This window comes from Tursiops truncatus, chromosome 19 (genome assembly GCF_011762595.2).
Source record: "Tursiops truncatus isolate mTurTru1 chromosome 19, mTurTru1.mat.Y, whole genome shotgun sequence".
In the NCBI taxonomy this organism is placed as follows: domain Eukaryota; kingdom Metazoa; phylum Chordata; class Mammalia; order Artiodactyla; family Delphinidae; genus Tursiops; species Tursiops truncatus.
Window position 1 is genome coordinate 33,453,449 of NC_047052.1, and position 24,477 is coordinate 33,477,925.

At 43.5% G+C, this 24,477-nt stretch overlaps 2 protein-coding genes across 9 annotated transcripts in view; both read right to left on the bottom strand.

The window, feature by feature from the left end:
* Positions 1–2,001, bottom strand: part of ADCY7 (adenylate cyclase 7) — a 59,960-nt gene extending 57,959 nt beyond the window's left edge. For 2 of the 7 annotated variants that reach the window (XM_033845207.2, XM_033845208.2), the window contains exon 1: positions 1,788–2,001. The gene's annotated coding sequence lies outside the window, so the exon portion shown is untranslated. Of the gene's footprint in view, positions 1–621; positions 1,073–1,177; positions 1,201–1,787 lie in introns of those variants that run through there. The other 5 variants (XM_033845215.2, XM_033845216.2, XM_073795598.1 and 2 more) reach the window with 5 other exon arrangements.
* A 12,424-nt stretch (positions 2,002–14,425) lies between these two features.
* TENT4B (terminal nucleotidyltransferase 4B) overlaps positions 14,426–24,477 on the bottom strand; it is a 61,714-nt gene continuing 51,662 nt past the window's right edge. Inside the window, exons 6-12 of one of the 2 annotated variants that reach the window (XM_019932485.3) lie at positions 23,875–24,003; positions 22,917–23,130; positions 21,037–21,163; positions 20,830–20,933; positions 20,547–20,593; positions 18,231–18,395; positions 14,426–17,069 (exon numbers count right to left, since the gene is read on the bottom strand). In XM_019932485.3, coding sequence (XP_019788044.1) covers positions 16,893–17,069; positions 18,231–18,395; positions 20,547–20,593; positions 20,830–20,933; positions 21,037–21,163; positions 22,917–23,130; positions 23,875–24,003 — 963 coding nt within the window. In that variant the 3' untranslated portion in view covers positions 14,426–16,892. Of the gene's footprint in view, positions 17,070–18,230; positions 18,396–20,546; positions 20,735–20,829; positions 20,934–21,036; positions 21,164–22,916; positions 23,131–23,874; positions 24,004–24,477 lie in introns of both variants that reach the window. The other variant, XM_019932484.3, reaches the window with a different exon arrangement.

Below are 24,477 nucleotides of genomic sequence, written 5' to 3' on the forward strand. Positions count from 1 at the left end.
TCATTCATTCATGCTTCTGTTGACCATCATCCTGGACCAGGTCTGAGGAGGCTTCAGCAAGCAATGAGGGCCCTGAACCTAAGGCCAGTCCAGATCTGGCCATTCCAGGCACAGCCTAACCACCAAGGGCACCAGTGGTCCTCACCTTAAAGGCTCCACTTCTAGTGAAAGGGCCCAAACTCTCATTTTCCAGCTCTGGCTCTGGGACTCAGAAAGAACACGAATTCTTCGCCTTTGAGGAAGGGGACCCGAGATATACACCAGGAGAGAGAACAGCTCCAGCCCACACTGAGAAAGGCTCCATCATCTCACCCCCAAGCAGGGATGGTTACCATGCCGTTCGCGTAAAAGGGTAGGTTTCGGGAGTGTCCCAGTGGGGACGCAAGCCAGAGCAAACGCCTCACCGGCTCTCCCATCTACACACCGCCCCCCTTAACTGGTGAGGCGTCCTGCTCACTGTGGCTGTGACTGGACTGCTTCCAACCCCAGGCCGTAGTCTTGCCCTTACCTGAGCCTTCTCCCTTTGAGTTATTTTTTACTTTAAACAGACCATATTGACCCTCCTGGGGCCCCTGCCTTGCCTGAGTCTGAGAAACCTGAAAAACCAGCCCCTCTTTTTACCATCATAAGCCAATGGGCGTTCCAACAGAGTGGTCGGAGCGTGCCAGACCCAGGGGGGACGCAGAGCCATGTCCCTCAGTGAGGTCTCAGTCTTGTCATCCGGGAAGTGGGGTTGGGCCCCAGTTCCTGCGCTGAGGTCCTATGTGGGAAACGTCTCCCCGCAGTGCCTGAGCGAGGGGGCATCTGAGAAGACCCACCCCAAGCTTGGGCCAGAGAAAGAGCAAGGCCGGGGAACGGGGCGGGGGCGGTTCCGCGGGGCGGGGGAAGGGGGCAGTCGGCCGACCCCGCGCCTCTCCCCGGCTCCCGAGGCCCGGGAAGGCAGGCCGAGCGAGGGGCCCGGCTGCAGCCGCCCACGCCCACCCCTCCGCTCGGGTGCTGCCTGGCGGGCGAGCAACGAAAAAGCCGCAGACGCCCCCCACGCCGAGGCCCTGCCACGCGGGGGTCCAAGGACCTGGCCGGCGGGCGCGTCCCCAGGCCCCGAGCCGCGGCGCGCGCCCCCTCGGTCCGGCCCTCCCGCCGCGCCTTTCCCCGCCACGGCCGTCCGGACCGCGCTCACCTGCCGCCGTCGTCGCCGCCGCCGCCGCCCCGCTCCTGCGCCGGCCGCCGCCGCCGCCGCCGCCGCCGCCGCCGCCGCCGCCGCCGCCGCCCGAGTGGGCGCGCCGCCGCGGGCGGGATCGGGCTGTGCGGGCGGGGGCGGCGGAGAGGCCGCAGGCGCCCCCCGCTGGCCGCCCGGCCCAGCCCGGAGCTCCGGGCCCCGGGCCCCGCGGCCGGGAGGGAGGGCGGCCCCAACGCCCCGGCCCCCATTCGGGCGCCGCGTGCCGCCACCCTACTCGGTTTTCACCAGAAACAAGGAAAACGCACAAGCATCCCACAGCCGCCGCCCGCCTTCCCACGCGGGTGTGGGAGCGAGCGGCCAGGCACCCTCGGAACGTGAGCAGAAAACAAAACCTTTTCAAAACACATTCTCTAACTCAAGGCCACGCACGTGTTTGGACGCGCCAGGTGCAGCCCCAGCCCCGGAGGAAAACACTTTCTAGCAAATTCTTTCAGCTGTTTCTGCTCCAGATTCCCATCCCACCCCCACCAGTAACGCCGTTTCTAGAAGGACCCATGGACTGTGGTCTAGTGCCCTCCTGCCAAGATGAGGGAAACTAGTCGAAACCTACTGTCTCACTCAGGCCTTAAACTCCTAGGGGTCCGGAGGCGGGAGCTGCCCCAGCACCCGCGAGATTCAGCCCTTTATTGACCTTCTTCTCGGGCACCAGGAAGACCAAGCTCGCTTCAGAAAGTAGTTGTCCTCAGAAAGCAGGTACCGAACCTCATCGTGATCCCACTCACCGCTGCCTACAACCCGGGTGAGGCCCCAGAGCTGGCAGCAAAAAAATCTGTCCTGTTTCCGAGGAACCCAGGCTGGGAGAACAAGAAATCCCTCCTCTGAGTCACCACTGGGAGGGACAAAGGAGGCTGACTGAAGGGGTAATCAAGAGGAGGAGGCATTTAACTCATACACCTGCATGAGTTTCTCCCTTCCCACTTGTCCAGAGCGCCCTTATGCCCACCGTGGAATCCCGAGGCTCCCACTTTGCTGAGAGGAATCACGTGAGCATCTGTTATACCCATTTCTCAGGTCCAACCTCAGAGGCCAGAGCCCCACAGGAAAGATTACTGGGAATCTGCAGTTTAACGAGCCCCCAGGTGATCCTATGAGAAGCAGGTTCATGAACTCTGGTCTACTTGGGACCCTGTGGTGGAATCCTGGAGCAAGGTACCACAGCTTACTCCAGGGGGAAGAGACCCTGGATATGTCACAGCCTTGACCCTGCAGTGGGCCTAGAACCCAGCCCAGAGCCCACCTACTTTGGAACTATTATGAGGAATCAGATGATGGGATGCTGGAAGGTGAACATCTGATTTCCATTCCAGATGGCGGGTGGGAAGATCCCAGCTGAAACGTCTGTCCTCAGCAGCAAGCCCTCCCTGGTTCCCTGGAGACTGGTCAGGCACCTCCTTGGGCTCCCACAGCCTCTGGGTGTCCAGACAGTGGCCCTTGGCCCTCTAGGCTGGAGCCCTGGTGCGGTCACTGCTGCTTCCCGAGGGCTCACAGGGGAAGGGCTTCCCAGCTGCTGGGACTTCCCCCCGCAGGAAATGGGAAGCCCTGCAGTGTGCAAGATGGTGGGCACATCTCATGCTCAGCAGAGCTGACTTGGGAGCTGTGCCTGCCTACCTCCTGCAGCCCTTCCTCCTCAACCACCCAGGAAGTCAGGGAACCCACCTGTTTAACCCCAAGGCCTCAAGAACAGTGTGTGTCTCAGCCCCGCAGCAGTGCGTTCTGCTGTGTGAGGTCAGCCCTGGAGAGTGAGGTGGAGCCCTGGGCATGGGATGGCCCAGTTGGGGCTTGCTCTCAGCTGTCTCCCTCCATTGGCCTCTCCATGCAGAGCGCTAGAAGCCTTCTGCCCTTCGTGATGTTGCGGGGCGGGGGGGGCGGGGAGCTATGCTATGATTTCCCACCCTGTTGTGTGTGTCATCTTTATGCGACTCTGTGACCAACTCTCTTGACAGCGAACAGAAAAGCAGAGCCAGAGAAAGTGAGTTAAGCATGATGCCTGCAAAAGCGTTTGCCATGAACTGCCAGGATAGCTCCATCGCCCCATCAGTGCTGTGGTCACCTCAGTGGCAGTCACCTCCTTGCATACTCAGTCCTCAGTCAGTGATTCTCAAACTACAGCCAGCATGAGAATCGCCCAGAGGCCTGGTGAAAACACACCCTGCCGGGCCCCGCTTCGAGTTTCTGATGCAGCAGGTCTGGCAATGGCTACCAAGAGTTTTACCTTCTACCCAGCTCCCAGGTGATTCCAGTGCTGCTGGCCCTCAGGCCAGCCTGTGTAGCAAGGCTCTAAGGCACTGGTCTCCAAATACGGTTGGATCCTATTCCCAGAGATTCTGATCCTGGGGTAGGTCTGCGAATATGCATTATTGAAAAGCCCAGAGTGAGTTTAGTTCATGACGAAGACGGCACTTGAAATCAGAAAGGGAAGGAAGAGCTCCTTCAATCCAGTGCTGAATTGGCTACCGTGGAGGCAAAACTATTAGAAAGCACCTCAGTAACAACAACGGTCAACCAATAGAATCAGATCTTTGTGTATGAAAACAAACCTTATAAAAGAAGATATTTTAGTAATTTTGGAGTGGACAAGTCTGCACAGGAAATCAAATCCACACTGAAGGGCTGCAGTTAAAAGTTGAACGTCTCTCTCCAGGTGAGGTGTCTCCAAATGTCCACATCGAGTATGTTTGTGATTTTAATTATCCACTGTGTTGAAAACCTCCAGAGCACGTTTGAAGAGTCCCTCATTAACTGCCCCAGGGACAGAGTCCCCCATGGAGGGCCAGCATCTGCCGCTAGAAAACCGTCAGCATTTGTTGCCTGAATGAATTTCTGTGGTAGGCAACAGTTCAGGGGCCTTGATTCACTTGTGTAGGGAGAAGATTCAAAAACCTAAAATAAATCACTACAATGGAAGCTGTGATTTGCTTATCTCAGTAAACTCAACCCTTCTCTTTATCAGGCCAAGCAGGAGAGCATGCCAAGTTGGTGCTTTTGTCATTGCAGTCCTGGTACAACTTCTTCACTCGTCACTACGTGAAGCCGCGTTAGCCTTCCCAGCCGGATGGTCCTTGTCACTTACCGCTAAGGAAGAAGGAGCTTTCTTCTTGCCCTCACTCCCCCAAGTAGCACTTGTCGTGGACAGGTGTTCTTTGGGTACCTGTGGAATGGGCTATGCAGCTATCGATTTTTAATTAGAAAGGGGATATGTACTTCACAGTAGAAAAATGAAACAATCCGAAGGTATGAAGGATTGGAAATCTGTCCTCTCCTTCATGCCACTCCCTGAGAGAATTGACTCTCAAGGCTTGGGATATATTCTTTCTATACCCTTCTCCTTGGCAACCCAATTTTACGTTAGAAAACTCACCAGATTAAATCATTAGGCTGTATACCTTAAACTTATACAGTGCTGTAGGTCAGTTGTATCTCAATAAAATTAGGGGGGAACAATGGTCAGAAAAGATGGTGGACTGAACCCGTTATCTACTCCTGCTGCCTCCTTACACCTACTAAAACAGCAATGAAGGGATTTTTTAAGGCCCATAAAAATGAAGAGAATGAGAGGGGAAGTAAAGAGTACAAACTTGGAGGGTGGAAAGCAGATGGACCAGTGGTACTGACTTGGCAGACACAAGAAACTGAATCACCCACTGGCAGTTGGGAAAGACTCAATCCCAGTTATACTGGAGTAAGCTCCAAAGTCTCCGAAAGTGGAAGTGCTGGGTATCTCAGGAAGCAAGGTAGAGCTCAAGTAAAGAAGGTAGGTTGAAAACCTAAGAAGCAATTAAGAGTGCCAGTCTCTCCCCCACCCCTGACTACCACCGCCCAGCTGAGTACCCCTCCCCAGGCAAGCAGAAATCTGCAGGGTTTTTCTCTAGAAAAGCTAAAATAGTCTCTGGATTGGACCACACTAAGCCCAGCTGTGGGAAAAGAGAAATTTAAAGGGCACATTTATACGGGAAGCTGAGACATACCCCACCCCAAGCCAGCCCTCTTCTCCACTCAGCTAGTCCCAGGGTGTTGGCAGCCAGACCATTACCCCCAGGCTGGAGGGATTCCCTGGGGAACCCCTGAAGATCCTCTCCTCACCGCCATCAAGCCTGATCACCCTGAGAGAAGCACACAGCTGGCTGCCACACTGAGTGCAGAGCTTCCCACGAGCTTGTTAGGCCCCATTCTTACACATGTGCAGGCAAGCAGAAGACATCAGGAATCCGAGGAAAGCCTCTAACCCAAGAAAGCAGAGTCCAAGACAGCAAGAGGGGGAGAAACATTCACAGAGACTATACAGGCAAACCATAACTGTATCATTAATATCTTCAGAGATTCAAAAAATACATTGTAACCATGAAAACAAATAGGGTACTATTTTTTGACAAGGAACATATGAGGAAAAAAAAAAGAATCCTCAAATGAAAACATGATAGCAGAAATGAAAAGCCAACAGAAGCGTTGGAAGATAAGGTTGAATAAAAAGTCAGAGATGGAAAATAGGGAAGAATAGATAAGAAAATGAGAGATTGATCCAGGAGACACAATAGCGGAATAATTGTGGAGTTCCTGAGAAAACAGAAGAAAGGAAGATAAGAATTCAAGATTTCCCAGTACTAAAGGTCATGCGGTGTCAGATCAGAAGGGCCCGTACTATCTAACGCCCCAGTTCAAGTGACAAAAATAGAACCACCAAATCTCCATAGTTGTGAAATTTCAGACCACTGGGAACCAAAGAGAAGTTCTTAAACGTTTCAAGAGAAAAAAAAACAAACAAAAGGTTACAACCAGCTTTTCTCACAACAGTGGGAGTGATGAAGGAATGCTTTCAAATCCTGAAGGAAAAATGTTTTCTAACCTAGAATTCCATACCCAGCCAAACTATCAGTGGAGCATAAATGAAGAACAAAGACATTTTCAGATGTTTACTGTCTGTGCACCCTTTTCCAGGGTACTGGAATGTGTGCTAAGGAAAGGAGAGAGTTTATCAAAAAGAGGGAAACGGGATACAGAGAACAGGAGCTGCAACACAGGATACGTGATAGGAATGTCCAGGTGGAGGTTGGACAGACCAGGGTGACGTGTGCACAGGCACAGCAGGCCATAAGCTCCAGGAGAGATGCCTCTGATGCACCTGAGCATTTAGAGAGGCTTAGAAAATTGGCAGAGTTTAGGGTGAATTAATGTGGAAAGCTGAAAACAAAAAACTCCAGGAAAAACAAAAAAACTTGTGCAGAAAAGGGAGTCATATTATCATCCAGCTCAACGGATAAGCACAGCATCTACACAGTCATGATAATGCAACCACTGTCTATTGTGCTAAGCAAAATTCAATACAACTGTGTTGGGAGGTTGGGGCACAGAAGTTTGGGGTTGGTGGGAAGTCAACACACAATTTCAAGAACAAAAAATCAAGAAGTGTATTAAAGGTATATTATTGAGAGACAAGGAGGTAAACACTCCACCCCCCAAAAAAGCGGGGAGGGAGAAAGCAGAGGGAGGGAATGGGAGACAAACTTTTAGAACTATTGGTTTTAAACTACAACACAACCCCTGCTCTGTCCCTATCCACCTGCTTTTCACTTCCTTGGCAGGGCCCCTCATGCCAGCCTGGCTGCCTTACGCACCCCTATCTCCATAGGCTGTTCTGTGTCGCCGTTTCCCCTTCACTTGGGTCTTCCTGTGGAGATGTCTTGCCTACTTATGTGAAAGCACTGTTTCCCTGAATTGGATTTTAGAAAACAAAGATGCATGATGTAATCACCTTTCAACTATTTTGAGTGCTTGCACAAAACCACATTCCTAAAGATACCTGCTGAGTGATTTAAGTACAAAAGTGGTTTGCAACCCACATTGAGCTCTTTTGAATATTGATTGACACACCATTTGATTAGGCCACTCGATACTTTCAACCCTCTCCTTTCCCTTCAATTTCATCTTGGCATTAAACACTGACATTTTTATCTCTGATGGGTTTCTCTTCGATGTTTTAATCCTGTGTTTTCAAACTGGAGTTAGTTACTCGCTTTAGAAACACACATATAACACAAATTTATACTATTTACACCCAAATAGATTATTTCACATATTAATTTGAGTTGTTGATGAAAAAATTTAAGTCAATCTAAGAAAGAAATGGTAAATTTTACTTGGGCCAAACAGGATTATAACCCAGGAGACAGGCTCTCAGAGAGCTCTGAGAACTGTTCTGACGAGGTAAGTGGCGGAGTCCAGTAGAGATGTGACTTTGGCAAAGGGCGTACGTGCAACCAAGACACATCTTGGTAGACGGTCGCTGCTAGCCGCAAGGAACAAACATCTTAGCTAACGGTTTTCTAAGCATGGGAAGATGCAAGAAACTGGGTTCGTAAAACCTTCTCCTGAAAATATCTGAGGGCCAGTCTCTCAGTCTTCTCAGAGCACAAAGTGCTTCATCTGCTCTTCACGTTGAACTCCTTTCAGGGTGTACTGGGGGTCAGCAGCTGGATGGTGGGCAACATTCTTCATTTTACAATCCCTTGCCTTTTGGTCTTAATTTTGACCAAGTTTGGGGAGGCATTTCGTGACCAATTTGTCCCGTGATGCCAAGAATGTTCGTTCCCTGGTCAGGCAAGGATATCGCTGATAGGCCACTCAATTTGCTATTACTGGACTAGGCCCTGTTAACAGTAGCCAAAAGCTTCTGGACCACCGGTCTTACTAGTGTGTTACGGTCCAGGAAAGTTCCCTCTTCCCACATCTAGCGTTACACTATTACAATCATTATCTTGCATATTTGATCAACTGTTTCAAGCTGCCTAATCATCATTAATTTTATCTGAGGCTAGTCACACACTGGTAATGCAAGAAACAGTAATCTTGTAAAATGGGCAGAATACAAGTAGCATTAGCTAGTAACATTAATAAGGTCATAAGTAAGTATTTAAGAACTTCTATTAGGTGCAGCCCAGTATACCCCCAGGTCATCTGACCAGTCTGTTCTGCACCAATTGCTATCTTTCAGGGAAATGATATATTGGCATCGTACAGAAAGTTCACCAAAGATGTCTGCATGTACAAGGTTATTATGACCCCTTACAGGATAGAGAAAGGAATGTTATCTTCTAAGGAGTTACATGGCTGGTACCAGAAGGAGAAAAATTGATCTTTATGGTTGAGTAGGTGCTTCTGCCCTTGGGGAGGGTCTCATTAATGCATAATGCAGATGCACAGTGCACACCAGAGGGGAGGCAGGAGGCCCAAACAGGCAGAGAAAATTTTTATTTTTAAATTGTCTTGCCATAAAATATGAATTTTTATTGCATCGGCGTTTCTAAATGGTTTTCTTAGACAAGCAAGAAGTATAAAGCATTCTCCTTATAAAGTGAAAAATGGTCCCAATTTAAAAGTCAAAGTTGGTGCGTTCCTAAGCTAACCTGGTAAATATAGAACATCTCATCACAGACTTAACTGAATGATAATGAACACAGATTACAGCAAAAATTCTACAATTGGGCTTCCCTGGTGGCGCAGTGGTTGAGAGTCCGCCTGCCGATGCAGGGGACGCGGGTTCGTGCCCCGGTCCGGGAAGATCCCACATGCCGCGGAGCGGCTGGGCCCGTGAGCCATGGCCGCTGAGCCTGCGCGTCCGGAGCCTGTGCTCCGCAACGGGACAGGCCACAACAGTGAGAGGCCCCCGTACCGCAAAAAACAAAAACAAAAACAAAAATTCTACAATTGCAGCCTAAGAAAGTGATTTCAAGGAAAGTATCTCCTTAGAAAATGACAGCTCCTAAAGAGCAGGGAGACCACCATCTGGAATTTCCAACAGCTACTGTTCATCCTTTTTCCAACAAATTTTTCCAGCAGATTTTCCCAATAAAATCCAAGGCAGTTTTCTGCCTACTCTTGACCCAAATAGCTGGATCCCTTTTCTTGCCAGAGTTCCCTCTCTTGGCTCACTGTATGATTCATTCTACTCTAAGACAGATAACTTATTTTTAGAGAAAATTTTACGGTTGTTGCTGCTACAGTCACTGAATGGTCTTAAAAGATTAAGTTAGGGGACAGGTGGGGGGAAAATGATCAATAAAACTAATATTTTTTTATCAGTTTTGCCAAGGGCAATTTTTTACGTGGAAGTACAGAAAAAAAGTAGCAGGGTGTAGTTTCAGACGACCATGTTGCATTTATAACATTTAAATCCTAGTAAAGGGCTTCCCTGGTGGCGCAGTGGTTGAGAGTCCGCCTGCCGATGCAGGGGACACGGGTTCGTGCCCCGGTCCGGGAGGATCCCACATGCCCAGGAGCGGCTGGGCCCGTGAGCCATGGCCGCCGAGCCTGCGCGTCCGGAGCCTGAGCTCCGCAGCGGGAGAGGCCACAACAGTGAGAGGCCCGTGTACCAAAAAAAAAAAAAAAAAGAAAGAAAAAAAATCCTAGTAAAAATACCAAAAAGCAACTCATGAAAATTCACCTAAGAGATAAAACTAGGGGAATCTTTTTTTTTCCTCAGTAAAAGTTCAGAAGAAAAAAGCCATCAAACAGCAACACTTTATAAAACGCCTATTCAAGTCAAGCTGAAAAGTACTGGACATTTCATAAGCGCTTATTAGCTTGTAAGAGCCTTGGGGTATCTGACATGTGAATTTACCAAAGCTACTTGCAAGCAAACGTCAGCATATAAAAAGGAACGAAGTAGATCTGTATGTGCGCTGACATGGAAAGATCTCTCTATATGGTAGGAGATTTGCAGAATACCATAGAATGATACCACTTATGTAAAAGGGGAAATGACGCCCTCTGAAATTATATTTGTGCAGATATGTTTATGTGTGAAAATGCATTTCTTTTTAAATCTTAAAAGTATACATCTCGAAATATTAAAGAAGCTGGCTCTAACATGAAGGGATTAAGAGGGTGAAGGGTAACTAACTCCTTTTATGTAGCTATTTACAAATTACATTTCTTCACAATGAACATACATTCACGTATTTGTTAAGAAATTAAGTAAATTCACTGTGTCTGGGTGTCTGGACAAAAATCATCCTGTATATTCAATTTATTTTCTAATTTACTTTGAGAAATTTCTGGGGTGCTATTTAACAGGATTATACGTTATTGCTTTTTAAAAGAGAACATTTCCAGTAACTGGAGTGGGCAGTCTGGATTTACCAGCCAGTGGCCTACAGACTGCTGAGCTACTCTTCACCCAGAACCAAGCTTTGTAGTCATCCTGTAGCAAACTATTCAGGATTTTCCCCGCCACCACTCAGTTGCGTTCCAGGCAAGCACCACTGGTCCATGCCGTAGGACTGCCAGTTCCGCTCCCTGGGTGAGCGTAATTCTGAACACATGCTTTAGTTGCACTTGATTATTAACCCTGCTTCTCTCTGTTCCTTGGAGAAACTAACATTTTCATTACTCTATTGTAAGAGTCTGTGTAATCTGCTCCACCGAACAAATGGTATCTCAATGTCTCAGTACAGCAAGCGCAACCCCTTACATTAAAGCAAAGAGTAAAACTTGGTTGGTGCTTGCAAATATCCAGATTTGAGGGAGTCCGTCCCCACAGTCTTGCAATGGCTATGGGGAGGCCAAAAGGATATCTTTGGCTAGGACATGGGCAAAAGAAAAAAAAAAAAAGCATCTTCGAGCATCTTCCTCTCCACTGCTGGCATTTATAAAAATGAAAACCCACAGAAATGCTATCTGTACAGATACAAGAAAACCTCTTACCAGTCTAAATTGGGCCGTCCTCAGAGTTACAAGATAATTTCTTTTTAAAGTAGCTATTCCAGTCTTACATAAAGGCTCATACCAGAGGTTATGAAGATAAAGTACAAAGCCTTTATTGAATTGCAGATTATGAATAATAAACCCGATGGTGAGCACTGGGGGCAGATGTGTGCAGAACTGCAATTTATAAAATTTTTAAGGCAAACAGTTGACATCTTTGAAGAAATCATTGGTAGCTTAAAAAAAAAAAAAGGCTTCCAGATGTGCAATTCATTCAGAGCATTCAGGGTAACTGGTGCCCAGTGATATGACCTCAGGAAATGTCGAGATTTCATAAATCATTTGTATCAAATCTCTTTTTCTGGTAAATTCCTTTCTGCCTCTGCAGCGGTAACTAGACAAGATTGCAAAGCTTTCAAGATGATTCAAGCCTCCAGCACCTCACAGGAGTCCGCATTTCTTAGCACAGAAGGCAATGCTAATCAAAGAAGGAAATAAATAAAAGGTTATTAAAAGCAAACACAGGTTCATCAAACTGCTAAATACATGTATCTATCTATATTCCACTCAAAAAAAAATGTTTATCTCAATAGTCCTTCACATTTCATATCCAGAAGCTACACTGGCTGCCACCTATCCTCTCATCTTTAACACCATGCGATAAGACGGTGCTTTTTAGTAGTGAGTACAGTGCGAAGACTCTGATACTTGTAACAAGACTTTGAATTGTTTTAGGATTACAGGACTTTCAAAAGACTTCTTTAAAAAAGTGACTGGAAGTTTCAGTACGTAAAAATCAGAGGGAGGGGATCTTAAATTTCAGAGATTATGTTTAGGGACAAAGAGACATGCTGTGAAAAGCCGCAACCAAATACAAAAGGTAATATGGAATGATTTAGGGAACAGCTATGAATTGCACAGAACCCAAGCAGAAAGCGGAAGAGAAATTTAAACTCAAAGAAAGTGGCTGATAACCAAAAATCCCATTCTCTTCGAAAAGTACGGCTGACTAATCCATAAGAGACAAGGACTACATTTCACCAAGTTACTGGCTTTACAGAATGCTTCTCCTGGGCCCCTTTCTTCTCCCCTCCCCACACACCCCACCAGTGGGTAACGACCAGCTTGTTTTACTTCACAACCTCTCGTTACCACAGCATCTTTAAGATAAAACAACACTCCTAACAAATTCATCCAGACTGTTTCCTTAGTGGAGACCTTCCCTGTAATCAGGACACGTAGAAGCTGCTGCAATGAAAAGAAGCCCTGGCTGTGTGGAACCAAAAGGACTTAAATTAAAATGCAAAATTAAGATGATGTGCAAATACCAATCAACACGTTCGCTAAAATACACAAAATAAGAGAACACCTGACTTCCCTGTTAGCATCTGTTCTTACTGACATGGCTAACATGTCTCTCAGTAAATCCAGGAGATACCTCAAGCGTTTAGTCATCAAAGGGGATGCACTATCTATCTCCATTTCTCTGGTTCAGCCTCTTTCTAAAGTGTTACCTCCTTCAGGCTAGTAGACTCTGGACTAGGCTAAACTTAAACTTAATAAGGCACATACTCAAGCAGAAAATATAAAGGCCAAATACTCAGGAAAAAAAAAAAAAACCCAACCTGACATGAGGAAAACAAACATTAGCACATTAGCAGTTTATGAGCTAAAAGCTGTCCTTAAGTAAATATTTAACTCTGGATATAAAACAGATCAGCAGACTTTATAAGCAATTCCTTTGGTTAATAATTTTGTCAGCATTCAATGTATACAGACATTTAGTTCATTCTCTTTGAAGAAAAAATGTTGCTTAAGGTGTAAAGTCAAGACAGCTCACAAGAAGATGGTCGAGTAAAAGGCTCCTGGGTGATGTAGGGTTTTCAAGTCATGCAAGTACTCTCCGGGTAAAATCTGGCTTGTTTCTTAGTTATGGTAACTACCAAGTAGCATATTAAAATTCATTCTTTAACATTATTCCACCCATAAATGTTCTGACAAAATTGCAGGCAGTTAAGAGTCTTGAGGTTTAGAAATTGAGACAAGGTAAAGACACCACTTCCAAAGAATTACTTACACGTATCTTTGATCCCACTTCAATGCTACATCATCCTCTCTCTACACATTTCACTAGATGTCACTGATGAAAATTAGGATAAAGAGCAACTGTTAACTATAACTTTCCTACTCAGGTTTAATAGTCATTTATTGAATACTCCGCTCACAAAATACTTTACGAGAATGTTGCTTTCCACTAATTCAAACAGTTTAATGAGAGTAAGAACTGATGGATAAGCATAAACTCTTCTGATTATTAATTTTGACATTTTAATATTTATCACAGCAAAATTGGGAATATTTTTTATACTTTACCATTTAATGCCTGAAAAGTTAATTGAGAAGCAACCAACTTCCTATCAACATTCCAAGTTAGTGACTGAAACACTAAGAAATCAACAGCGTCTGATAACTGAGGGAACTGATTGGTTTCAAACTCTAGATGGATATTAAAGTTGAGAAGATACGTCATGAACAATAAAAATAGCAGCAAAACTTATCAATAATACCCAGGGTGATTCCTAGGGATTTCTACAGAGCAACTTAAAAAACTACGTCCTAGTCATCGGGGAGGTCTTTGCAATGGATACACGTCACAGCAATAGGGTCCTGCAGCTCAGAGCAGCCATACTCTCTCGTGACCCACCTACAGTTCAGAACCCCCAAACACTAGGCCATAGCTTAAGGCAATGAAAAGAAGACACAAGGAGATTTAAGACTCCAGAGGAAAAAAGGCTATTAAAAATGCTCTCCCTACCGCACGTGTTTTGCTCTGTGAAGACTTTATCCAGGAATATCTGGAGCCAAAGCAAATGACCTAAATATTAAACCTAAATATTAATGAGAGGCTCAAAATGCAAGGAAATGTAAAACACTCAAAACAGGGCAAAAGTATAATATGATCAACTGGTGAAGCCTGGAGGGCGACTACATGTAAAACCAGTGGATCCCACAGATCAAAGCTAGACTTGCAAGCCACGCGCAACATCTCCAAACAGATCAAAGACGCTAAAAACTGGGCACCTTCACGGACACCTTCAAAATGGAAGAAAAAGTGCATTTACCTTTATCATCAAAGCATAACCACTCAGGTTTTGTGCTGACACCTCTATGACCCATCAGCAACCTCTAAAAACCAGTATTTTGAAAAGTTTATTATGACTTTTTAAGGAGCTTCCACACCAGTCAGGTACACACACGCCACTGCCAGAGAAATGTCACCACAGTGAGGCCGGATTTGTAAAACCCCATTCTACACGTACTAGCAAAGGCAGGTTATGACTCATGGACATGGATGGACTACAATATTTAAATGGCATGTTTCTGACATATTCACAAAATCTTTATAGAAACTATTTAAACTCAGAAAAGAAAAAAGACAGGAGTCAAATACAGAGATGAAATGTACAAAACAAATGAGCAGGCAAACTAAAAGTTCTTGAAAGTATTTTACTTCAGGTTGAAAAATGAACAGCTTCCACACCGTTCATTGCAAGATACACAGTATTCACGAATACAATGCTGGTCATTTGAGGAAATGTACACACCTCAATTTCTCCTTCATGCTTTTCTTTTAGAAAGATACTGTTTACCAAAAAGAAACGTCAGCAGTACAGGAAAAACTATTTTCCCAATAAATTTACGAAAACCTAAGATTCCCAATGGAATCAAGATTATCTTCCCGCTACCACCACCTTAATATAATCACATGCTTATTGAAACACTAATATCTGCACCCTAAGAGTACATTTACTTTCAACAATGAGGGTGATTCTTTAAAAAAAAAACTTCAGTGTGGTAAATGTAACATGGATCTCTGCAAGTATTAAGTGTCTGAAATAGGCAGCTAATACTGGATTTAATATTATTTCATAAATAATTGTTCCCTTAGCAGTAAACATAAGTCTACACATTCACAATAGTCCTAGAAAATAAATACTGTGACTATGCACAATGTTATGACAAACTAGTTTCAAAAAACAGAAGCTCAACATCTTGATAAAAATTCTGATCAGAATAAAATGTGACTCTAAAATTTAAAACATTGTCAAAATAACATCACATTTAAAATCTTCCACGGTTTACACAAGTATTATGAACTTCCAGTTTTGGAACACATTTTTTTGTTGTGAATTAAAATACGAACTCATTGAAAACTGTTAATTTCAGTGATGACATCAGTTTTGGTCTTATTTTAGCATTATTTTCTTTATAAAAAGTTGCACTAAATGTCCATTAATGGTCTGATTGGTCTTCAGTATTTCATAAACATACATAAAAGAAATTCCTAAAAGCCAATAGTACTTTATATGTATATATTTATAAAAGAATCTCATCTCAGAAATGGCTGTAATTAACAGAGCCAGACATAGTGATGCTGAACATAAAGAGTGTTCACCTTGAAAGAAAGCGTTTTCAGAAATATCACTTACATTCCATTAAATACTTCCAACCGAGTTTCAAACTCAACATGTGATGAATAACAGAATTATACATCTCATTTGCACTCAAAACTGACCATAACCAAAATTTACAGCATGATTGAAACAAGCCAATGTTTAAAAAAGTTTTAATTAAAGATAACAATTCCATGAAAGGAGAGGATAAAGAATGGGATGACAAGAAGTATTTGGTCTTAATAAGGCAATACAAAATAGATCCATTATCAAAGACCATTTAATTTTTAAAGATCAACAATACCAAAAGCATAAAGTGGAGTATAAGAAAATAGTTTTTTATAAGTATGATTTAATTAAAGCTGTTTACAGTTATTCTCTCCCACAGTAGTTAAGCATGAATTTAAAAAAGAATATGAGATGAGAAAAACAAGCACACGCAGCACACAGGGTTAGAGGAGCCAGCATGCAACGTCTGTGGAACTCGAGGTTTCCCTGCAACAGGAATGGGACCAGACGTGGGTGGCCTTTTTTTTTTTTCCTATTAGGAAGAAAAGAAAAAAAAAAAAAGACTGCAAAGGAAACAAACACAAAGTCATGTAATTGCCCATTGCCCAAGACGACAGCACTATAGAAAACAGTTGCAAGTCAATTCTTAGAGATGACTAGAGATTTTTCAGTGTTTACACAAAAGTACATAGTACGTATGTTTTTTTTGTTTGTTTTTTGTTTTTTTACAAAATAAAGTAAACGTCATTTGCCACCATAACCTTTTCTTTAGAGAGGAAAATTTTTGCAGCAGGTCACAAGGGTTCTATTAAGTCATTTCAATGTTGAGGAAACAAATTGAGTAATAGAACTAATCACTTCCCTATAGATGGATGTTAAGATGACAATTCAGATTATTTTTCAAACTAATCCTGAGAAAAATCTGTTTACAATTTAAACAGTAATGTTATGTAAAAAGTATTAACAAATCCACTATTACAAATATCAATTTCCTATATGGTCATCTATATATACACACAATAAAATGGTAAATATATGCAAAAATATTAAAAAAAAAAAAACATGCACAGATCACTTTCCCCTTTGAAATCTGGACTTCCTATAAGATACCTGTGTTTTCCTTCCCCACCCCATCCTCTGAAATTGTTTCTTGTTTCTGTCACCCTACCCACACTGAATACTAGTCCCTATAACTCTGCATAAAGCCAATGAGAAATAGATTTATTTTACATTCAAGCTTTAAATCTTAAAATGACCCTGTTATAGCATATGACTTATCAAATGAGCAGCCTTTTTTTCCCCCCTTTTTTGCGTGCTTTTTGTTTTTGCAGTTGTCAGTCTTCATGATCCATTCCGTGGCGAGCTGGGAAAAAACGCAGTTGCTAAATCAACGTCTGAACAGTGTAAGGCTCCCGAATGTTTCCCAGGAGTCCCTATCCAACTGTCCTGAGCATGAGATCATTGCACACAGAAGACAGTCCATCGTACAACGCCGACTATCTACAAAGGTCTGAGAGGGGGGCGTCCCTCTTGTGTTTCCTCTTTTTGCCATGGTAATACTGATTATTTGATTTGCCTTGATGTTGTTTGTTTGTCATCAAGGAACCATGGCTTGTTTGGGTTGTACCTTGGAAGCCTTTGCTGGAAGAACGAAAGAGCCTTGCTGATCCATGCTGCAGAGAAGGAAAGCGGTCAAAAAGACATCAGTATTGCAGATTCAACAGAGCACTGGCTAAGACCTACCTCGGGGAGCTTTCATAACTAGGAACACGCTGACTTATCTAGCAGGCAGAAAACGATGCTACAGGGGTTAACTCTCTCGGGCTCTAAAACTTTTAAATATCAAAAAACATAGACCACTTCTTCTGTTAAGAAGAAGCCCTGTCTTCTTAACAGAGTATATGCAATGTAAGGCTTTTCTTAAGGAGCCTATCAACCGATACACCACGTAACAAATGGCATTACTGGAAGAAGCTGTCAGACATGCAGGTGTGTTGCCAGGTCAGGGGTCATCACAGCCGGCCACTCCTTTCCTGCTATCACGTGTCACTTTAATTGCCATTTCTAAACGAGTCTGTGTTTGGTGCACATGACTACAGGTAAAGTGGATTCTGTGAGTCAAGTCACACATGAGGTGACTGACATTAACAGTCAATCTGTACTGCCAAGGGGCCTTCCCCAGGGTCCCTGATGTACTGGGAGAGGGTGTGATGGCCTTAGGCCAGAGTCTAGTACGAAATGACTTCTTCCCCTCATTTTGATTCATTATTCACGATGAATAAAATTTCAGGCAACTGAAAAACTTCCAATAGAGTGTCTCTGTGGCCTTTTTAAGTCAAAGCTAAAGCTAGTCAGCTGACCATGGCTGACTGCTGTCTGATCATTTCAACACAGGCAACCAGGTATTGAATTTTAAAATAAAAAAGGATACATTATTCCCAGATGTGCACAACACTGCAATGAGGTCATGCAAAAACTTCACGTGAGTTTACTTCAAGTACAGCTGAAACTTTGTATAACTTGAAGCAATTTTTTTTTATGCTGAATCTGTAATAAGGTGGGTTGGCCGGGACATCTTATAAGGACCAGGTGGCTAGATTCCCACAAAGGTTTATGTTACAATGGTGTCTCACAAAGATCCTCAGGACATCCTGTTACTAGAAGCACTGTCATGCTTTGGCACCTCTTAGAACAAAATATGTTTGTTTTTTAACCTAGAGCTTTCTTTAAACCCATAATGTGTATGAATACATATGTATATATGTACATGCACGTACAAAACTCTAAATATTCTATACGCAATATTAACAATCAAAAACACAAATTCCACACACCTGGGATTTGTTGGTGCTGTTGGATATGTTAGTGGTCTGGGTGCTCTGCATTTTCCCGCCTGCCTGAGAGGATTCCAAGGACACATCCTGCGACCCTACCCGGTTCCCAGTGGACGGGCGGCAGAGCAGCTGTTTCGGGGTTTTGCACGGTGTCGCGTCGGAATCCTAACACAAGTCACATGAATTATAATGTGACACAGTAATAATTTAGACATTCAATATTAAGAAAGGAAAAAAACTTCAGCTAAGCACTCTCTGGACTAAGTCTAATAAATATTTGGGAGTTAAAGGAAGCACACTGAGGAATTTATAAAATTAACTGCTTAAGTTTTCTTCCAAACATTTAAAGTGGCTTATTCTATCAGAGGGTTTCTGTTCATTGTTAAATCCACTGCCCACGCCTGACCTTGTTAATCGGCCTTGAAGGAGCTCATGGAGGTCCAAGTTTATTTGCATTTTTATTTACAGAAAATGAACCATGGTAGAGTGGAAAGAGCATGGTAAAGAGTGAGGACCTAGGTCCCGGTCCCTGATTCAATGTCTTCAACCAAATACAAAACAGTCACTTTACAAAGCTCGGTCTCTCAAGAGTCTGCGATGACAAATCAGCGCTCCCTGCACCGAACACACCGAGTGGACCAGACTTCCCAGAGACACCGGTCTGAGCCCACCTGTTTCGGGGCTGCTGGGGCCATGACTGCTACTCTTTCCTCAGCTCTACCTTTCCCCTCACACTCTGCCCAGCATTTCAGAGACACGTACTCTCAGTCCCTAAGGCGCCCTCTCGAGGCTGTGTCTGCTTTCGCCCCTCTGTGTCTGTGACATCTAGCTCGGCATTCTGTCCTCCACAGCTCTGCTCTAGGAACCACAACTGCCCACAGGTAGATCCTGCATGTGAGCGTTTACGACTCCATTATGATAAACGGTCATCGTCGACAACGAAAAACTACGCCTCTTCCATATTTACAATTTTTTTTTTTTTTTTTTTTTTGCAGTACGCGGGCCTCTCAGAGCGTTGTGGCCTCTCCCGTTGTGGAGCACAGGCTCCGGACGTGCAGGCTCAGCGGCCATGGCTCACGGGCCCAACCGCTCCGCGGCATGTGGGATCTTCTGGGACCGGGGCACGAACCCGTGTCCCCTGCATCGGCAGGCGGACTCTCAACCACTGCGCTACCAGGGAAGCCCTCCTCTTCCATATTTAGATTTTATGTTATACACTTAATGAAGCCAATAAAGCCCATTTTATTAATAGATCTTGATTTTAAGTAAACTCAGGATAAGACAGAAAGTAGATTAGGGATTTCCAGGGCACAGGGGGAGAGAATAAATTAGGGACTGCTAATAGGTTTGTTTTTGGGGTGATGGAAATGTCCTGGAATTAGATAGTGGTATAGCTGCACAATATTATAAATATGCTAAAAGAAAACCACTTAAGTTGTACATTTCTAAATGGTGAACAAGAGAGTATATATCCCATTTATATAAAATTTTGAAACAGACAAAACTAATCTATGGTATTAGAAAATCGTAGTGGTGGTTACCTCTGAGGGTAAGATTGGGAATTTACTTGAAAACATCATGAGGGAACTCTTTGGGGTGATGGTAATAGTCTGTATCTTGTTAGGATTTGGTGTTACACATGTGTATGCATTTGTTAAAATTTAGTAAATGTATAATTAAGATTTCCTTATATGTTAATTTTATATCAAAAGAGAAAACTGGACAAACACTGAACTGTGGTTAATGACAAGCACACAACAGTACTTTGTGGGAAGTGTGCTAATGTCTGCAATACTTTGAAATGTATCAAAGAATAAGATGAACTGGTGAATGAATGGACAGCTCTGTGATAAGCCAGTAAAATGTCAATGGTAGAATCTAGTGGTGTATATGGATGTTCACTAAAATCCTTTCACTTTTGGCTGTATGCTTGAAAATTTGAACACAATGTTGAGAAAAAGTATAATCATAGGGCTTCCCTGGTGGCGCAGTGGTTGAGAGTCCGCCTGCCGATGCAGGGGACGCGGGTTCGTGCCCCGGTCCGGGAGGATCCCACATGCCGCAGAGCGGCTGGGCCCGTGGGCCATGGCCACTGAGCCTGCGCGTCCGGAGCCTGTGCTCCGCAACGGGAGAGGCGACAACAGTGAGAGGCCCGCATACTGCAAGGAAAAAAAAAAAAAAGAAGTACAATCATAAAGTTATTAAAATTTCCCAGGAACAAATAAGAAAATGAGCTAGCCTTGTCTCTCTAGATAGAGTTACCCCCAACAGAACTCCTAAGGGTCTAGGTTTAGAAAACAACGTCTTCATACTTACGACGTCACTAGAGCTGGACTGTGTAGCGGAAGAGGAAGACACTGGACCTGATGAAGAGTTTGAAGAGTGTTTACTAACAGATTCCGAAGTTTTACTTCTACATTTTCCAAGGGCTTCATTTTCTTCAGATAGATTATTATTACATTTATCTAACTGCTGAGTATCTACTATCAAGGTAACACCATTTCCTGAAAGAGTGGCAAAAGATTGGAAAACGTTTCTTCCCATTAAGCACACACAACACAGAAAAGCCTCTAATACTCAATCGATGAAAAACTCTTACCATTGCATGAAGGCTCAGGCCTATTCTGCAAGCCCCACTGCTTTGATATCCAGTCTCTATATGTGGCAACTTCATCTGTTACTCTAATTATTCTACCTAATATGCTGCAAGTGTTTAAAAAAAAAAAAGAGGGGAGGTACATTAATTTGAAGATAAGAAGCCACAACCAATTTTGACCCAATGGGCTGATTTTAGTTAAACTTTTACCTCTCCGTTTCGTTGTTGGGATAGTACTTTGCTATTGGCGATACAGCATGACTCAGAACAACGTAGGCATAATCAAAGGCCTGTTTCACTTGCATGGCCCCATATGAACTCCTTCCAACATCATTACCTTTAAAAGAAATATATACATAAGATATTAAAACTTACCGTGGCTTAAAATGAACTAAATGTTTATGAGCCCTCTTCTGGGAGAGCAAGGGCACTCACTATCCTGCTAGAGCGGCACTCAGAATCTGAGCTGTCAGTCGGTCCCACAGCTCCCCAGACTCTATAAACGCGTGCATCACGCATAAATATGTTCTTATGTCATATAAATTGCCTAGATGTCTTCTGGCCCAACAGGACTATCCCATACACAGTCATGCAAATAAAAGAAGTAACTGCCTGGTTTTCCCTAAGAGGGAAACCAAGCTAAATTATAAATACTTATTTTTTGCTTGGTAGGTATACAGACATCTCCTTCACTAAATTATGAGCTTCTAAAAAGCAAGGACCATCTTGCTGAAAAAACCTTTGTGTCCTTTATGTAGGGTAGGCTCCCAGTAAACATTTCCTCAATGAATAAACACAGAACTTTCTTTTTTTTATTGGCCGCACTGCGCGGCATATGGAATCCTAGTTCCCCGACCAGGGATCGAACCTGAGCCCCCTACATTGGAAGTGCAGAGTCTTAACCACTGGACCGCCAGGGAAGTCACCACACAGAACTATTAATGTTTATAAGATGGCTCATCAAGCCAGAAAAGGGCTCCTAGGTAACTACTCTATCTCTTAACTCCCTTTCCTTACTCATTTTCAAGGCCAATACATTAAAAGCAAATGCCTAGAAGCATTTCCATTGAAGGCCGATAATACGGAATCTAAATATTTTACAATTATATCAGGAAAAAATATTGCCCAGAAAAACTAGGATACAAGCAAGCAAACACAGCATCATGAAAGCACAGGAGGAATTCATTTTCTGCTCACTTTTAAGCCAACATAAAGCTGGAAAAAGCACAGGGAGACTATGCAAAATTAAAAAGAAGGGGTCCAAAGGGAAACTAAACTATCTCTTGGTACCCTTTCCCTCATGAATTCTGAGACATATGAGCGAGCTCACTCCCTCTAAGGACCTCAAAATCCTCACTTAAAGCGCCGTTTGACACCTGGTTAGAATCAGAAGCAGTGAGGACGCAAGAAAGAAGAAAAATGGCACCAAACTGGAGATGCACAAACCCACCCATATAGTTAATACCCATTCTCCTTTGCCTTTAAGAGTCGAATGGATTCCACTCCCAACTCAACTCATTTGGAAGTATGCAATGTGTTTTCCTGCTGTGTGTGTGTGTTTATGTTCATGTGTTTGCTTATAAAATATTTTGAGGGCTTCCCTGGTGGCGCAGTGGTTGAGAGTCCGCCTGCCGATGCAGGGGACACGGGTTCGTGCCCCGGTCCGGGAGGATCCCACATACCGCAGAGCGGCTGGGCCCGTGAGCCATGGCCGCTGAGCCTGTGCGTCTGGAGCCTGTGCTCCGCAACGGGAGAGGCCACAACAGTGAGAGGCCCGCGTACCGCAAAAAAAAAAAAAAATATATATATATATATATTTTGAGGAAAAAAAAAAAGACTACTACAAGTTAATGCTTAATTTTTCATCTGAAGAGAGTTTAAAGTACAATATGATGACTGACAATGCCCTTTTCTTTCTTTTTCTTTTTTTGGCCGCACTGCGAGGCCTACGGGATCTCAGTTCCCCCGACCAGGGATTGAACCCAGGCCCTCAGCAGTGAAAGCGTGGAGTGAGTCCTAACCACTGGACTGCCAGGGAATTCCCAATGCCTTTTTCTTTGAATGTCCATAAATTTACCTAAATTCAATACCTGGTTGTAAAGGATCTTCAATATAAAGCATGGATGGCCTGTAGCCATCTAGCATATTTTTCTGTACTTCATCTTTGGCCACATAGGAACCACCATCCTTTATCCGGATGCCAGTCTTTAAATAATTGAAGTGTCGTCCATATAATTCAAAAAATTCTATTAAGAGAACACCATAGTTTGTATTGGGGATGCAAGCATCTTCCCTGGGATGTAACTAAAATGAGAAGAAAAAGAATTATATTGGACTTTCTCTAAATTCAAGGTGAGGATAATAAATGACATTCTAACTTCTATAAACAGTATTATTATAATTTTGCTTTAGCATAGCAGCCAATAGGTCATGGAGTTAGAGCAGGCTAATCATAATAGCACTTCTGTTATAGACAACCTAAATTAAAGCCCCATGGGTGTGGGGGGACCTGGTGGGGGACAATTTATAAGGCTGAATTTTACAGCTGCCCCAGGATGCTGAGAGCGCGGGCTTGGCCCAACATCAGGGAAGTCATTCTGACTCACCAGCGAGTCACGCAGTTGGCAACACTGCGCCACATAAGTACGCTCACTGACGAGATTAAGGCTTCTAACTCATCTTAACCAGACAGCAAATCTCAACTCCAGCTAAACTTACAAGAGTAGGTGCTTAGAAGACATTCTTAATTTTGGCATTTGTGTTACTATTTACACCTATGGAAACCACACCATACTTTTGCATGCTAAAATTTGCAGTGAAAAGTCTCAAAAATACTAGAGCACACGGGATTAAAAATAAATATTCTTCCCTAGGGATTTTAAAGTACTTATTTGCTAAATTATAAAAAGGTACCTAGTTTAAAGGGAAAAGTCGTAAGTAATCAAGGGAAACACTCTAATTAGAGCTTGATTTAAATTTTTTCCAAAATGATTCCCAACTGATATATTTTAAAAAATGTTTAGTGTACACTAGTATGGTATAACTTACCTGAAGGAAACTCACTGCCATTAAAAAGAGACTATAAGAACCAATTCCACCTGTAAATACTTCATTAAGGTCCCTCTGTAATAAGAACTGTTTCAATACTAAAACCAAGTATGGTAATACAGGATATTTCTGGAAAAGAAAATTGTATTTTCAATGAATTCCTACATCAATAACAGCTCTAAGCATTAACAGCATATATGGTCTCTAAGTATAAACTGGTCCTTACATTACAAACTTTGGTGGACATATGTAATATACTTAATTTTCTATTTTTAAAACAAGCTATAAAAAAGTAAGCTATAAGTAATTAAGGATTGTCTCCTCACATCTAAAATCTAAAACATGTAGACGTAAATGACAGCAGCCAAGCACTCACTACAGGACAAAAACGCTAGCAATACATATTTTGTGACACTCATTTATGACCATTACCGAATAATATTCAATTGTAAATAGGTAACAGAAACAGTACAGGACAATGTCTCAATTCTTTCTTTTTTTTTTTTTTTTTTGGCCACACCTCCCAGCTTGCAGGATCTTAGTTCCCCGACCAGGGATCGAATCCAGGCCCCATGTAGTGAAAGCGCAGAGTCCTAACCACTG